The sequence below is a fragment of the Salvelinus fontinalis genome, chromosome 28 (genome assembly GCF_029448725.1).
Source record: "Salvelinus fontinalis isolate EN_2023a chromosome 28, ASM2944872v1, whole genome shotgun sequence".
NCBI lineage: Eukaryota > Metazoa > Chordata > Actinopteri > Salmoniformes > Salmonidae > Salvelinus > Salvelinus fontinalis.
The window spans coordinates 34,704,206-34,717,958 of NC_074692.1; the positions used below are offsets into that span (position 1 = coordinate 34,704,206).

The following is a 13,753-nucleotide window of genomic DNA, read 5'->3' on the forward strand; positions in this document are numbered from 1 at the left end:
GAGAGGTGTACGACGTGTCAGAGGAGACAGGGAGAGGAGTATGAGGGGTCAGAGGAGACAAGGAGAGGAGTACGAGGGGTCAGAGGAGACAAGGAGAGGAGTACGAGGGGTCAGAGCAGTCAGAGGAGACAAGGAGAGGTGTAGAGGGGTCAGAGGAGACAAGGAGAGGAGTACGAGGGGTCAGAGGAGACAAGGAGAGGAGTACGAGGGGTCAGAGGGGTCAGAGGAGACAATGAGAGGAGTACGAGGGGTTCAGAGGAGACAAGGAGAGGAGTACGAGGGGTCAGAGGGGTCAGAGGAGACAATGAGAGGAGTACGAGGGGTCAGAGGAGACAAGGAGAGGAGTACGATGGGTCAGAGGAGACAAGGAGAGGAGTAAGAGGGGTCAGAGGAGACAAGGAGAGGAGTACGAGGGGTCAGAGGAGAAAAGGAGAGGAGTACGAGGGGTCAGAGGAGACAAGGAGAGGTGTACGAGGGGTCAGAGGAGACAAGGAGAGGTGTACGAGGGGTCAGAGGAGACAAGGAGAGGAGTACGAGGGGTCAGAGGAGACAAGGAGAGGTGTACGAGGGGTCAGAGGAGACAAGGAGAGGTGTACGAGGGGTCAGAGGAGACAAGGAGAGAAGTACGAGGTGTCAGAGGAGACAAGGAGAGGAGTAGAGGGGTCAGAGGAGACAAGGAGAGAATAACGAGGAGTCAGAGGAGACAAGGAGAGAATAACGAGGAGTCAGAGGAGACAAGGAGAGAATAACGAGGAGTCAGAGGAGACAATGAGAGGAGTAGAGGGGTCAGAGGAGACAAGGAGAGGTGTACGACGTGTCAGAGGAGACAAGGGGAGGTGTACGAGGGGTCAGAGGAGACAAGGAGAGGTGTACGACGTGTCAGAGGAGACAAGGAGAGGAGTACGAGGGGTCAGAGGAGACAAGGAGAGGTGTACGAGGGGTCAGAGGAGAGATACAACCAGGGAAATAATAGGGAGAGAGTGAGAAAGACGGACGACAGAAAACAAGGTTAGGCCGAGTGTGTCAGGTGCCTGTTGCTAGGCGATTATGAGTGTGGCGTTGAGAGTAGCAGGGGGACGTGTGTGTGTGTGTGACAGAGTCTATTTCTGTCTGGTGTGTTTCCAGGGTTCAGACTCATGTCTATTCCTGGAGCTGTAGTCACAATCCCTACTGAACAAACAGACCAGAAAGCAGCTAGCACAAAGCTCTTACACACACACACACACACACACACACACACACACACACACACACACACACACACACACACACACACACACACACACACACACACACACACACACACACACACACACACACACACACACACACACACACACACACACACACACTCAGACTACTATTTTATGATGATTGCAAATTGAATCAACACTCTCTCCCATGCATCACAGACAGCACACACTGAAATAAAGATGTTCACAAATCACTGAGCAAGAGACACTTTTAATTACACAGAAACAAGCTTAGCAAAAGCAGAGAGACAGAGACAGAGGGGTGAGAGAGAAAGAGGGGTGAGGGGAGGGAGAGAAAACATGGGTGGGGGGAAATAATGAGGGGGAGGGGAGGGAGAGAAAGCAGGGGGGTGGGGGGAGAGGGCGGAGGGGAGGGAGAGAAAGCAGGGGGGGAGAGAGAGTGGGGAGGGGAGGGAGCGAAAGAGGGGTGAGGGGGAGAGAGAATGAGGGGTGAGAGAGAATGAGAGGGGAGGGGAGGGAGAGAAAGCAGGGGGTGGGCGGGAGAGAGAGGGGGTGAGGGGGGTGAGGGGGAGAGAGAATGAGGGGTGAGAGAGAAAGAGGAGGGAGAGAAAGAGGGGTGAGAGAGAAAGAGGGGGGAGGGGAGGGAGAGAAAGAGGGGTGAGAGAGAATGAGAGGGGGGAGGGGTGAGAGAGAAAGAGGGAGGAGGGGAGGGAGAGAAAGAGGGGTGAGAGAGAATGAGAGGGGAGGGGAGGGAGAGAAAGAGGGGTGAGAGAATGAGAGGGGAGGGGAGGGAGAGAAAGAGGGGTGAGAGAGAATGAGACACAACAAGAGAGAGAATAGTGGCGAGGAGACAGAGAGAGAGAGAGAAAGAGAGAGACAGAGGTGCATTTCCTACTACACTGTGACAAATCCTCAGACCTAAGAGCATATTTCTTCCCAAAATTATAATTCAATACAAAGAATTTGAAACTATAAAAATCAAATATTTATTGGGTGAAAAGCCAAAATGTGCAGTTTTGGCAGCCAAATATGTGTCCTCCTGCCACAACCTGAGGGACAGCCAGTGAAAAATGCAAAGTAATGTTGGTAATATTTCCCATTTAGCTTAGTTTTGTTTTGTCTTTCATACCAGGTCATGTGTCTTCTCAAGTCATGTTGACACTGGTCTACTACTGTTGCTTACATGTATTGTTGTTCTGATTAATATTGTTGTTGTAGCTGTTATTAATGGTAATCCCATGTCCACTACTACTATTATTATTGCTGTTGGTCCCACCATTTATTTATATATATATATATATATTTTGTATATATGTACATATATATTTGATTTTGATTTTTTGATATGTATACTTTGACAATGTAAGTAATAATGAACTTGCCATGTCAATTGAATTGAATTGAATTGAGAGAGAGAGAAAGAGAGAGGGAGAGAGAGAGAGAGAGAAAGAGAGTCGAGAGAGAGGTAGCAGAGAGAGAGAGAGAGAGAGAGAGAGAGAGAGAGAGGTAGCAGAGAGAGAGAGAGAGAGAGAGGTAGCAGAGAGAGAGAGAGAGAGAGAGTGAGAGAAAGAGAGAGAGAGAGAGGTAGCAGAGAGAGAGAGAGAGAGAGTGAGAGAAAGAGAGAGAGAGAGAGAGAGAGAGAGAGAGAGAGAGAGAGAGAGAGAGAGAGAGAGAGAGAGAGAGAGAGAGAGAGAGAGAGAGAGAGAGGGAGAGAGAGAGATCAGTACTGCATATAGACATAACGACATTTGAAATGTCTCTTTTCCTCTGAGTTTTGTGAGTGTAATGTTTACTGTTCATTTTTTAATTGTTTATTTAACTGTTGTATATTATCTACTTCACTTGCTTTGCCAATGTTAACATATGTGTCCCATGCCAATAAAGCCCTTTGAATTGGAATTGAGTTGAGAGACAGAGAAGAAAAAGAGAGAGAGGGGGGAGGGAGGGGGGCTTACCTTGACATCTGCCTTCTTGTTGAGCAAACTCTTGGCTGCTGCAATAGGAAACAAGAGCAGGTCAGAGATTCTGGTAGAACAGGAGATCAGAGAGATCACAAAGCTGCATCAGTATCAACCTGTCGTCCCGTAGGATTCCTAGCTGAAGATGGGTAACCCAAATGCAACCACTGGTAGAAACATAATCCAACAGGGTAGGGGACCAGACAGTCGTATGTAACAAGAGGTATGGTCCAGCTAGTAAACACGGAGATCTTTAGACAGGTTATAAACGACTGGTCCACCAGACCATGATACTCACAACACTCCTCTGATATCTTCTGGAGATTTAGAGAGAAGGTTTGTTCATACTAAAGACAGTGGTCTGTTTAGCATAATACCCATAATCCTCAGCAAGAGGGGAAATATTCCACAGACAACAGTCCGTATCCATTGTGTCACAGGGAACACACAGAACTGTCCCTGGGTTAAAACTGTCTCATTCGTTGTAGCACAGGAGGCCCAGCGAGAGTTGATGTGGGTTGCCGCGAGCAACAGAACCTCATTAAGAGGTACTGGTTAATTAGTAAACGAGGCAGAGATAGAAAATGAATTTGGGGCTTATACTGGAGCCTGTCCCCTCGGTCCCCTTCAGGGCCTCTACCAAGACACAGACACCGCCCCAGGCTCTCTCCTCTGTAACACCGTCCCAGTCTCTCTCCTCCGTAACACGGTCCCACTCTCTCTCCTCTGTAGCTGTCAGTTTAACACCGTCCCAGTCTCGCTCCTCTGTAACACCGTCCCAGTCTCTCTCCTCTGTAACACCGTCCCAGTCTCTCTCCTCTGTAACACCGTCCCAGTCTCTCTCCTCTGTAACACCGTCCCAGTCTGTCTCCTCTGTAGCTGTCAGTTTAACACCGTCCCAGTCTCGCTCCTCTGTAACACCGTCCCAGTCTCTCTCCTCTGTAACACCGTCCCAGGCTTTCTCCTCTGTAACACCGTCCCAGTCTCTCTCCTCTGTAACACCGTCCCAGGCTCTCTCCTCTGTAACACCGTCCCAGTCTCTCTCCTCCGTAACACGGTCCCACTCTCTCTCCTCTGTAGCTATCAGTTTAACACCGTCCCAGTCTCTCTCCTCTGTAACACCGTCCCAGTCTCTCTCCTCTGTAACACCGTCCCAGGCTTTCTCCTCTGTAACACCGTCCCAGTCTCTCTCCTCTGTAACACCGTCCCAGGCTCTCTCCTCTGTAACACCGTCCCAGTCTGTCTCCTCTGTAACACCGTCCCAGTCTCTCTCCTCTGTAGCTATCAGTTTAACACCGTCCCAGTCTCTCTCCTCTGTAGCTGTCCGTTTAACACCGTCCCAGTCTCTCTCCTCTGTAGCTGTCCGTTTAACACCGTCCCAGTCTCTCTCCTCTGTAGCTGTCCGTTTAACACCGTCCCAGTCTCTCTCCTCTGTAGCTGTCCGTTTAACACCGTCCCAGTCTCTCTCTCCTAGCTAAACTGCTGAGTCCCATTCACAGTCTAATGAGATCACATCATCATGTGTAGTTCTTTATCTCTGTAGCTCTCTCTCTCTTTAACTCTCTCTTGTTCACTATGTAGCTATCTCTCTCTGTAGCTCTCTCTCTCTCTGTGTAGCTCTCTCTCTAGGTAGCTATCTCTCTGTAGCTATCTCTTTGTAGCTCTCTCTCTCTGTAGCTCTCTCTCCGTCTCTCCCCTCTCTTACAGGGGAAGCAAGCCCCTCTCCCACAGGGGAAGCGAGCCCCTCTCCCACAGGGGAAGCAAGCCCCTCTCTTACAGGGGAAGCACGCCCCTCTCTTACAGGGGAAGCGAGCCCCTTTCCCACAGGGGAAGCGAGCCCCTCTCTTACAGGGGAAGCGAGCCCCTCTTACAGGGGAAGCAAGCCCCTCTCCCACAGGGGAAGCGAGCCCCTCTCCCACAGGGGAAGCAAGCCCCTCTCTTACAGGGGAAGCACGCCCCTCTCTTACAGGGGAAGCGAGCCCCTCTCCCACAGGGGAAGCGAGCCCCTCTTACAGGGGAAGCGAGCCCCTCTCTTACAGGGGAAGCAAGCCCCTCTCTTACAGGGGAAGCGAGCCCCTCTCCATCAGGGGAAGCAAGGCCCTCTCTTACAGGGGAAGCGAACCCCTCTCTTACAGGGTAAGCGAGCCCCTCTCCTACAGGGGAAGGGAGCCCCTCTCTTACAGGGGAAGCGAGCCCCTCTCTTACAGGGGAAGCGAGCCCCTCTCCTACAGGGGAAGCAAGGCCCTCTCTTACAGGGGAAGCGAACCCCTCTCCTACAGGGGAAGCGAGCCCCTCTCCTACAGGGGAAGCGAGCCCCTCTCTTACAGGGGAAGCGAGCCCCTCTCCTACAGGGGAAGCAAGGCCCTCTCTTACAGGGGAAGCGAACCCCTCTCTTACAGGGTAAGCGAGCCCCTCTCCTACAGGGGAAGCGAGCCCCTCTCTTACAGGGGAAGCGAGCCCCTCTCTTACAGGGGAAGGGAGCCCCTCTCCTACAGGGGAAGCAAGGCCCTCTCTTACAGGGGAAGCGAGCCCCTCTTACAGGGTAAGCGAGCCCCTCTCCTACAGGGGAAGCGAGCCCCTCTCCTACAGGGGAAGCGAGCCCCTCTCTTACAGGGGAAGCGAGCCCCTCTCCTACAGGGTAAGCGAGCCCCTCTCTTACAGGGGAAGCGAGCCCCTCTCCTACAGGGGAAGCGAGCCCCTCTCTTACAGGGGAAGCGAGCCCCTCTCTTACAGGGGAGGCCTGTTCAAAGTGTGTTTGAGGCCGCGAGAGGAGATGACACAGAGACGAGACAGAAGACCCCACACTTTAGAAGTCAAAGCATTGCGGTATATGTGGAGAGAGGGGGAGAGAGAGAGAGAGAAAGAGAGAGAGAGAGAGAGATAGAGAGAGAGAGATTGAGAGAGAGAGAAAGAGAGAAAGAGAGAGAGAGAGATAAAGAGAGAGTGAGAGAGAGAGAGAGAGAGAGGAGACAGGGTGAGATAGAGAGAGAGAGAAAGAGAGAGAGAGAGAGAGAGAGAGAGAGAGAGAGAGAGAGAGAGAGAGAGAGAGAGAGAGAGAGAGAGAGAGAGAGAGAGAGAGAGAGAGAGAGAGAGAGAGAGAGAGAGGAGACAGAGTGAGATAGAGAGAGGGGGGGGTAATGCAACACTCACAGTTTTTCTTTCCTCTGCGTTTCCCTCTCATCCCTGTACAGTATTCCATCCCCCCTCTACGTCTGCCTCAATTGATATAGAGTCTCATTTCTACCAGGCTAACTACATGTGCAAATTCAGCAGTTTGCTAGGTAGGCCTGGCAGCACGATAAAGACCAGTTTGTTACTCAAAGAACACTGGCGGTGAGGATTTGTGTGGAGTTTTCCTCCGCTGCCTCCACCTGCTGTGTTTACACTAGGAGGTGAATCGGGTCATTAACTGTGTCAAGTGCATTCTCACATCTTGTTTGAAGTCTCCGATAAAACTGTTATTGTTTTTCAGAGCCTTCTATCTGAATAAATAGAAGCTTCTAGACCACTCAGACAGCTCAGATAGACTCCAGAACGGTCTGTGGCCTGATTCATTCATCACTGGTCGCAGTTACATTCACTCTCAGGTAGATGATCTCAGGATGACAAAAACATGCCATGTGGCATTTAGTCCACGACCCCAACCTGTAAACCCAAAGGTCAAATATGATGTTGTTTATTTAGCCCTGTAGAGGAAGCAAGCAGGCTCCTTACCTTGACACAAATAACAGTAAGCAAGACGGAAGGAAGGAAGGAAGGAAGGAAAAGAAGAGATTAAGAGAAAGAAGAAGAGAAAAAGAGAGTCAAACTGGTTAATAGCCATTACGAGTCACTCACTAATATCCCTGTAAATAACAACCTTACAGGAGGACAAGGACAGGATAGAGGCTTCACATGAAGACAGCTGGAGGATGGAGGCTTCACATGAAGACAGCTGGAGGATAGAGGCTTCACATGAAGACAGCTGGAGGATGGAGGCTTCACATTAAGACAGCTGGAGGATAGAGGCTTCACATGAAGACAGCTGGAGGATAGAGGCTTCACATGAAGACAGCTGGAGGATAGAGGCTTCACATGAAGACAGCTGGAGGATAGAGGCTTCACATGAAGACAGCTGGAGGATAGAGGCTTCACATGAAGACAGCTGGAGGATAGAGGCTTCACATGAAGACAGCTGGAGGATAGAGGCTTCACATGAAGACAGCTGGAGGATGGAGGCTTCACATGAAGACAGCTGGAGGATAGAGGCTTCACATGAAGACAGCTGGAGGATAGAGGCTTCACATGAAGACAGCTGGAGGATAGAGGCTTCACATGAAGACAGCTGGAGGATAGAGGCTTCACATGAAGACAGCTGGAGGCTGGAGGCTTCACATGAAGACAGCTGGAGGATAGAGGCTTCACATGAATACAGCTGGAGGATGGAGGCTTCACATGAAGACAGCTGGAGGATAGAGGCTTCACATGAAGACAGCTGGAGGATAGAGGCTTCACATGAAGACAGCTGGAGAGTAGAGGCTTCACATGAAGACAGCTGGAGGATGGAGGCTTCACATGAAGACAGCTGGAGGATAGAGGCTTCACATGAAGACAGCTGGAGGATGGAGGCTTCAAATGAAGACAGCTGGAGGGTAGAGGCTTCACATGAAGACAGCTGGAGGCTGGAGGCTTCACATGAAGACAGCTGGAGGATAGAGGCTTCACATGAAGACAGCTGGAGGATGGAGGCTTCACATGAAGACAGCTGGAGGATAGAGGCTTCACATGAAGACAGCTGGAGGATAGAGGCTTCACATGAAGACAGCTGGAGGATGGAGGCTTCACATGAAGACAGCTGGAGGATGGAGGCTTCACATGAAGACAGCTGGAGGATAGAGGCTTCACATGAAGACAGCTGGAGGATGGAGGCTTCACATGAAGACAGCTGGAGGGTAGAGGCTTCACATGAAGACAGCTGGAGACTGGAGGCTTCACATGAAGACAGCTGGAGGATAGAGGCTTCACATGAAGACAGCTGGAGGATGGAGGCTTCACATGAAGACAGCTTGAGGATAGAGGCTTCACATGAAGACAGCTGGAGGATGGAGGCTTCACATGAAGACAGCTGGAGGATGGAGGCTTCACATGAAGACAGCTGGAGGATAGAGGCTTCACATGAAGACAGCTGGAGGATAGAGGCTTCACATGAAGACAGCTGGAGTTTGGAGGCTTCACATGAAGACAGCTGGAGGATGGAGGCTTCCACATGAAGACAGCTGGAGGATAGATGCTTCACACGAAGAAAGCTGGAGGATAGAGGCTTCACATGAAGACAGCTGGAGGATAGAGGCTTCACATGAAGACAGCTGGAGGATAGAGGCTTCACATGAAGACAGCTGGAGGATAGAGGCTTCACATGAAGACAGCTGGAGGATGGAGGCTTCACATGAAGACAGCTGGAGGATAGAGGCTTCACATGAAGACAGCTGGAGGATAGAGGCTTCACATGAAGACAGCTGGAGGATGGAGGCTTCGCATGAAGACAGCTGGAGGATAGAGGCTTCACATGAAGACAGCTGGAGGATAGAGGCTTCACATGAAGACAGCTGGAGGATGGAGGCTTCACATGAAGACAGCTGGAGGGTAGAGGCTTCACATGAAGACAGCTGGAGGCTGGAGGCTTCACATGAAGACAGCTGGAGGATAGAGGCTTCACATGAAGACAGCTGGAGGATGGAGGCTTCACATGAAGACAGCTGGAGGATAGAGGCTTCACATGAAGACAGCTGGAGGATGGAGGCTTCACATGAAGACAGCTGGAGGATGGAGGCTTCACATGAAGACAGCTGGAGGATAGAGGCTTCACATGAAGACAGCTGGAGGATGGATGCTTCACATGAAGACAGCTGGAGGATGGAGGCTTCACATGAAGACAGCTGGAGGATAGAGGCTTCACATGAAGACAGCTGGAGGATAGAGGCTTCACATGAAGACAGCTGGAGGATGGATGCTTCACATGAAGACAGCTGGAGGATGGAGGCTTCACATGAAGACAGCTGGAGGATAGAGGCTTCACATGAAGACAGCTGGAGGATAGAGGCTTCACATGAAGACAGCTGGAGGATAGAGGCTTCACATGAAGACAGCTGGAGGATAGAGGCTTCACATGAAGACAGCTGGAGGATGGAGGCTTCACATGAAGACAGTTGGAACAGTCCTTTGCTTGTGGCTTGTCCCTGTCTCTCTTGTGCCTGTCTGTCTTGTGCCTGTCTGTCTGCCTGTACTCTGAGGAATGTTTTAGGCCTAGTACCCAAACAAGTTAGTTTTTCCTTATAAGAAGAAACATTTCTGTGAACTTATTTCCCTCCAAAGAGGCTGAATGAATTGTAGATTCGGTGTGTTCTAGTCTAGGATTCTGTGTGTTCTAGTCTAGGATTCTGTGTGTTCTAGTCTAGGATTCTGTGTGTCTAGTCTAGGATTATGTGTGTTCTAGTCTAGGATTATGTGTGTCTAGTCTAGGATTCTGTGTGTCTAGTCTAGGATTCTGTGTGTTATAGTCTAGGATTCTGTGTGTCTAGTTTAGGAGAGTAGATCTAATCTAGAGAGGCAGGCAGGCCAGTATGAAGTATCAATATTTGATCAGAGTCTTAAGAGGAGAAGAGAAGACGACTGGAGTCCCACAGCATCACTACAAACCAATCCAGGCCTGACGGTACCAGCTCTATCCTTCACTAGATTGCTATGCCATTCTTATGAATTGTGGTGGACTCAAAGACAACAATATAAGCAAACTATTGTCCATCTTTCTTTATACCCATTTAAGCATGACATCTAAAATGTCATTACAGGTAGTTGATTGTAGTTCCCAATCGTTTACCTTTTACAGTTGAAGCCCCAACCTAGCATCTTCTACAGTGTTAACCATGCATCATACACCCCCCCCCCCCCCCCACCCCTGTTAGAGCGCATGCACCAGTCCAGTGCCCCATGCAGCATTCACCGACACCCAGTGGGCCGTTCCATCCTTGCAATGACAGGGAGAACTTTTCCCGTGTCATTCTGCAACAGAGAAAAATAGAGAAAAGAGGAGAGCAGGGGAACAAGGGGGGAAACTAGAGCTGTTAGAAAAGAGGGAGATGAGGGTGGAATTGAAGAGGTATGGAACGGGGGGCTAATAGTCAAAAAGAGAAAGAGAACAGAGAGAAGAGAGACCAGAGAGAGAGGACAAAGACAAGGTTTAGTTGGGTCAGACATGCTCCACTGTGCTGTTCTGCGCTGTGAAGGAACGGAGAGATGGAGAGCAGTAAAAGGAGGAGGAGGAGGTGACGGGCACCGCAGCCGCCCAATCAGAGTGGAGAGAGGGAGGCCAGGTGGCCAATGAGGTGTGGCGATGGAATAGCGCTGGGCCAATGAGCGATGGAGGTGGCATGCTCGGTGCATCCATGCTAGGTGGAGGGAGGGAGAGAGGGAGGGACAGAGGAGAGAGGAAGGGAGGATAGGGAGGAGAGGTAGAGGTGAGAAAGAGGGAGGAAAGGGAGAGAGGGAGGAGGGAGGGGGTGCCGCCCCAGGTGTGCCAGTCTACCTTGTTCCACCAGCCCACCGGTGGTGCCCGCTGCCGCCGCTGCTGCCGCTGCTGCACTGACACTGATTGGAGCGGTGGTGGAACGAGCGCCCACTGTAGTGTCCCACATACCCACAGCAACCAGAGAAAAAGAGAGGGGGGGGGAACAGTAGAGAGAAGGGCAGAGGATAGACGGAGGTTGGGGGATAGAGGGAAGGAGGAAGAGGAGAGACGGAGGTTGGGGGATAGAGAGAAGGAGGAAGAGGAGAGATGGGAGGTTGGGGGATAGAGAGAAGGAGGAAGAGGAGAGATGGAGGTTGGGGAATAGAGGGAAGGAGGAAGAGGAGAGATGGGAGGTTGGGGGATAGAGGGAAGGTGGAAGAGGAGAGATGGGAGGTTGGGGGATAGAGGGAAGGAGGAAGAGGAGAGAAGGGAGGATGGGGATAGAGAGAAGGAGGAAGAGGAGAGATGGAGGTTGGGGGATAGAGGGAAGGAGGAAGAGGAGAGATGGGAGATTGGGGCATAGAGGGAAGGAGGAAGAGGAGAGATGGAGGTTGGGGGATAGAGGGAAGGAGGAAGAGGAGAGACGGAGGTTGGGGGATAGAGGGAAGGAGGGAGAGGAGAGACGGAGGTTGGGGGATAGAGGGAAGGAGGAAGAGGAGAGACGGAGGTTGGGGGATAGAGGGAAGGAGGGAGAGGAGAGATGGGAGGTTGGGGGATAGAGGGAAGGAGGAAGAGGAGAGATGAGAGGTTGGGGGATAGAGGGAAGGAGGAAGTTGAGAGACGGAGGTTGGGGGATAGAGGGAAGGAGGAAGAGGAGAGACGGAGGTTGGGGGATAGAGGGAAGGAGGGAGAGGAGAGACGGAGGTTGGGGGATAGAGGGAAGGAGGAAGAGGAGAGACGGAGGTTGGGGGATAGAAGGAAGGAGGGAGAGGAGAGACGGAGGTTGGGGGATAGAGGGAAGGAGGAAGAGGAGAGACGGAGGTTGGGGGATAGAGGGAAGGAGGAAGAGAAGAGATGGGAGGTTGGGGGATAGAGGGAAGGAGGAAGAGGAGAGATGAGAGGTTGGGGGATAGAGGGAAGGAGGAAGTTGAGAGACGGAGGTTGGGGGATAGAGGGAAGGAGGAAGAGGAGAGATGGGAGGTTGGGGGATAGAGGGAAGGAGGAAGAGGAGAGACGGAGGTTGGGGGATAGAGGGAAGGAGGGAGAGGAGAGACGGAGGTTGGGGGATAGAGGGAAGGAGGAAGAGGAGAGACGGAGGTTGGGGGATAGAGGGAAGGAGGAAGAGAAGAGATGGGAGGTTGGGGGATAGAGGGAAGGAGGAAGAGGAGAGATGAGAGGTTGGGGGATAGAGGGAAGGAGGAAGTTGAGAGACGGAGGTTGGGGGATAGAGGGAATGTGGAAGAGGAGAGATGGGAGGTTGGGGGATAGAGGAAAGGAGGAAGAGGAGAGATGGGAGGATGGGGGATAGAGAGAAGGAGGAAGAGGGCAGAGAAGGAAACAGATATGGCTCATTAGTCCAAAAGAGAGGAGTAATAACACACAGAGAAACACACAGAGAAACACAATCTCTCCTCTTCCTCCTTCCCTCTATCCCCCAACCTCCCATCTCTCCTCTTCCTCCTTCCCTCTATCTCCCAACCTCCCATCTCTCCTCTTCCTCCTTCCCTCTATCCCCCAACCTCTGTCTCTCCTCTTCCTCCTTCCCTCTATCCCCCAACCTCCGTCTCTCCTCTTCCTCCTTCTCTCTATCCCCCATCCTCCCATCTCTCCTCTTCCTCCTTCTCTCTATCCCCCAACCTCCCATCTCTCCTCTTCCTCCTTCTCTCTATCCCCCAACCTCCCATCTCTCCTCTCTCATCTCTCTTTCTCTATTTCACATCCTACTCTCTCTCTTTCTCTTCTGCCACTATCTCCCCCTCTCTCGCGTGTCTGCTTTTCACACACATCTCCCTCTCTCATTCCTTCCTCTCATCCATCGTTCTCCTGTCTCGCTCTTCCTATCTAATCCATCACCCTCTCTGCCCTTGCGCTCTCATCCATCTCTCATTCACCCATCCATTTCTCTCTGTCTCTCTCTCCCTCTCCTATCTCTTGGTCTCTCTCGGTCTCTCTCTCTCTCTCTCTCTCTCTCTCTCTCTCTCTCTCTCTCTCTCTCTCTCTCATCCCTCTCTTTTCAGTGACTCATCCCTGGATAACCTCACTCTAATATTGGCTGCTGTTCCCGAGGAGATGAGGGTGTTGGAGTGGTGACACGGCAGACCGGTGTGTGTGTGTGGATACAGCCAGCAGTGTTTTGCTTTATTTGAGTAGATGTTCACCTCAGATCATTTGATAATTTGCAGTTACGAACAGAGTGACTCATGTTGACTGAAGCACCAACCATCCAGACTGGTAGACACACACACACACAAACACGCCTGCGGAGACAAGCACTGCTGCTTGTATAACATAGAACAAGAGTTGCATAGGTTTCTGGAGACATTGTTCACATCTTCTACCGGACTCAACTTGTCATCAAAATCACAAGTATCCACCATCCCGACAGCTTTCAAGAGCATGTCTTCAGATAGATGCCACACAGTGCAGACATCTCTTATCACCGGAGGAAGCAGGCCTCGACACTGATCTGATGTCAGTCTGGTGTTTAAGGTGAGAGGCTGTGTAAGAGCTTTAAGCTGGAGACTCTGGGTCTAACTGTAGGTGTGGGAGTGGTGACGGAAACACTTACCAGAGAAGTTCCGGGAAACCAGCATAGCAGTGAGGACGGCCCCCTGAGAGAGGAGAGAAGACGAGAAGAGAAGAAGAGAGGAGGTCAGCCCTGAAAAACAGACACAGAATCCCCAGACAGACAGACACAGAATCCCCAGAAAGACAGACACAGAATCCCTAGACAGACAGACACTGAATCCCCTTACAGACAGACAGACAGACAAACAGACACAGAATCCCCTGACAGACAAACAGACACAGAATCCCCAGACAGACAGACACAGAATCCCCTGACAGACAGACAGACAGACAGACAGACAGACAGACAG

General features: G+C 51.3%; 1 protein-coding gene across 11 annotated transcripts in view; it reads right to left on the reverse strand.

Moving 5' to 3' along the window:
* The window catches only part of LOC129826629 (calcium/calmodulin-dependent protein kinase type II subunit beta-like), a 155,095-nt gene that overhangs the window by 45,264 nt on the left and 96,078 nt on the right, over window positions 1-13,753 (reverse strand). For 7 of the 11 annotated variants that reach the window (XM_055887566.1, XM_055887555.1, XM_055887559.1 and 4 more), the window contains exons 12-14: window positions 13,444-13,486; window positions 10,734-10,826; window positions 3,170-3,207 (exon numbers count right to left, since the gene is read on the reverse strand). In XM_055887566.1, the coding sequence (XP_055743541.1) occupies window positions 3,170-3,207; window positions 10,734-10,826; window positions 13,444-13,486 (174 nt within the window). The remainder of the gene's footprint in view (window positions 1-3,169; window positions 3,208-10,733; window positions 10,827-13,443; window positions 13,487-13,753) is intronic. The other 4 variants (XM_055887564.1, XM_055887560.1, XM_055887565.1 and 1 more) reach the window with 1 other exon arrangement.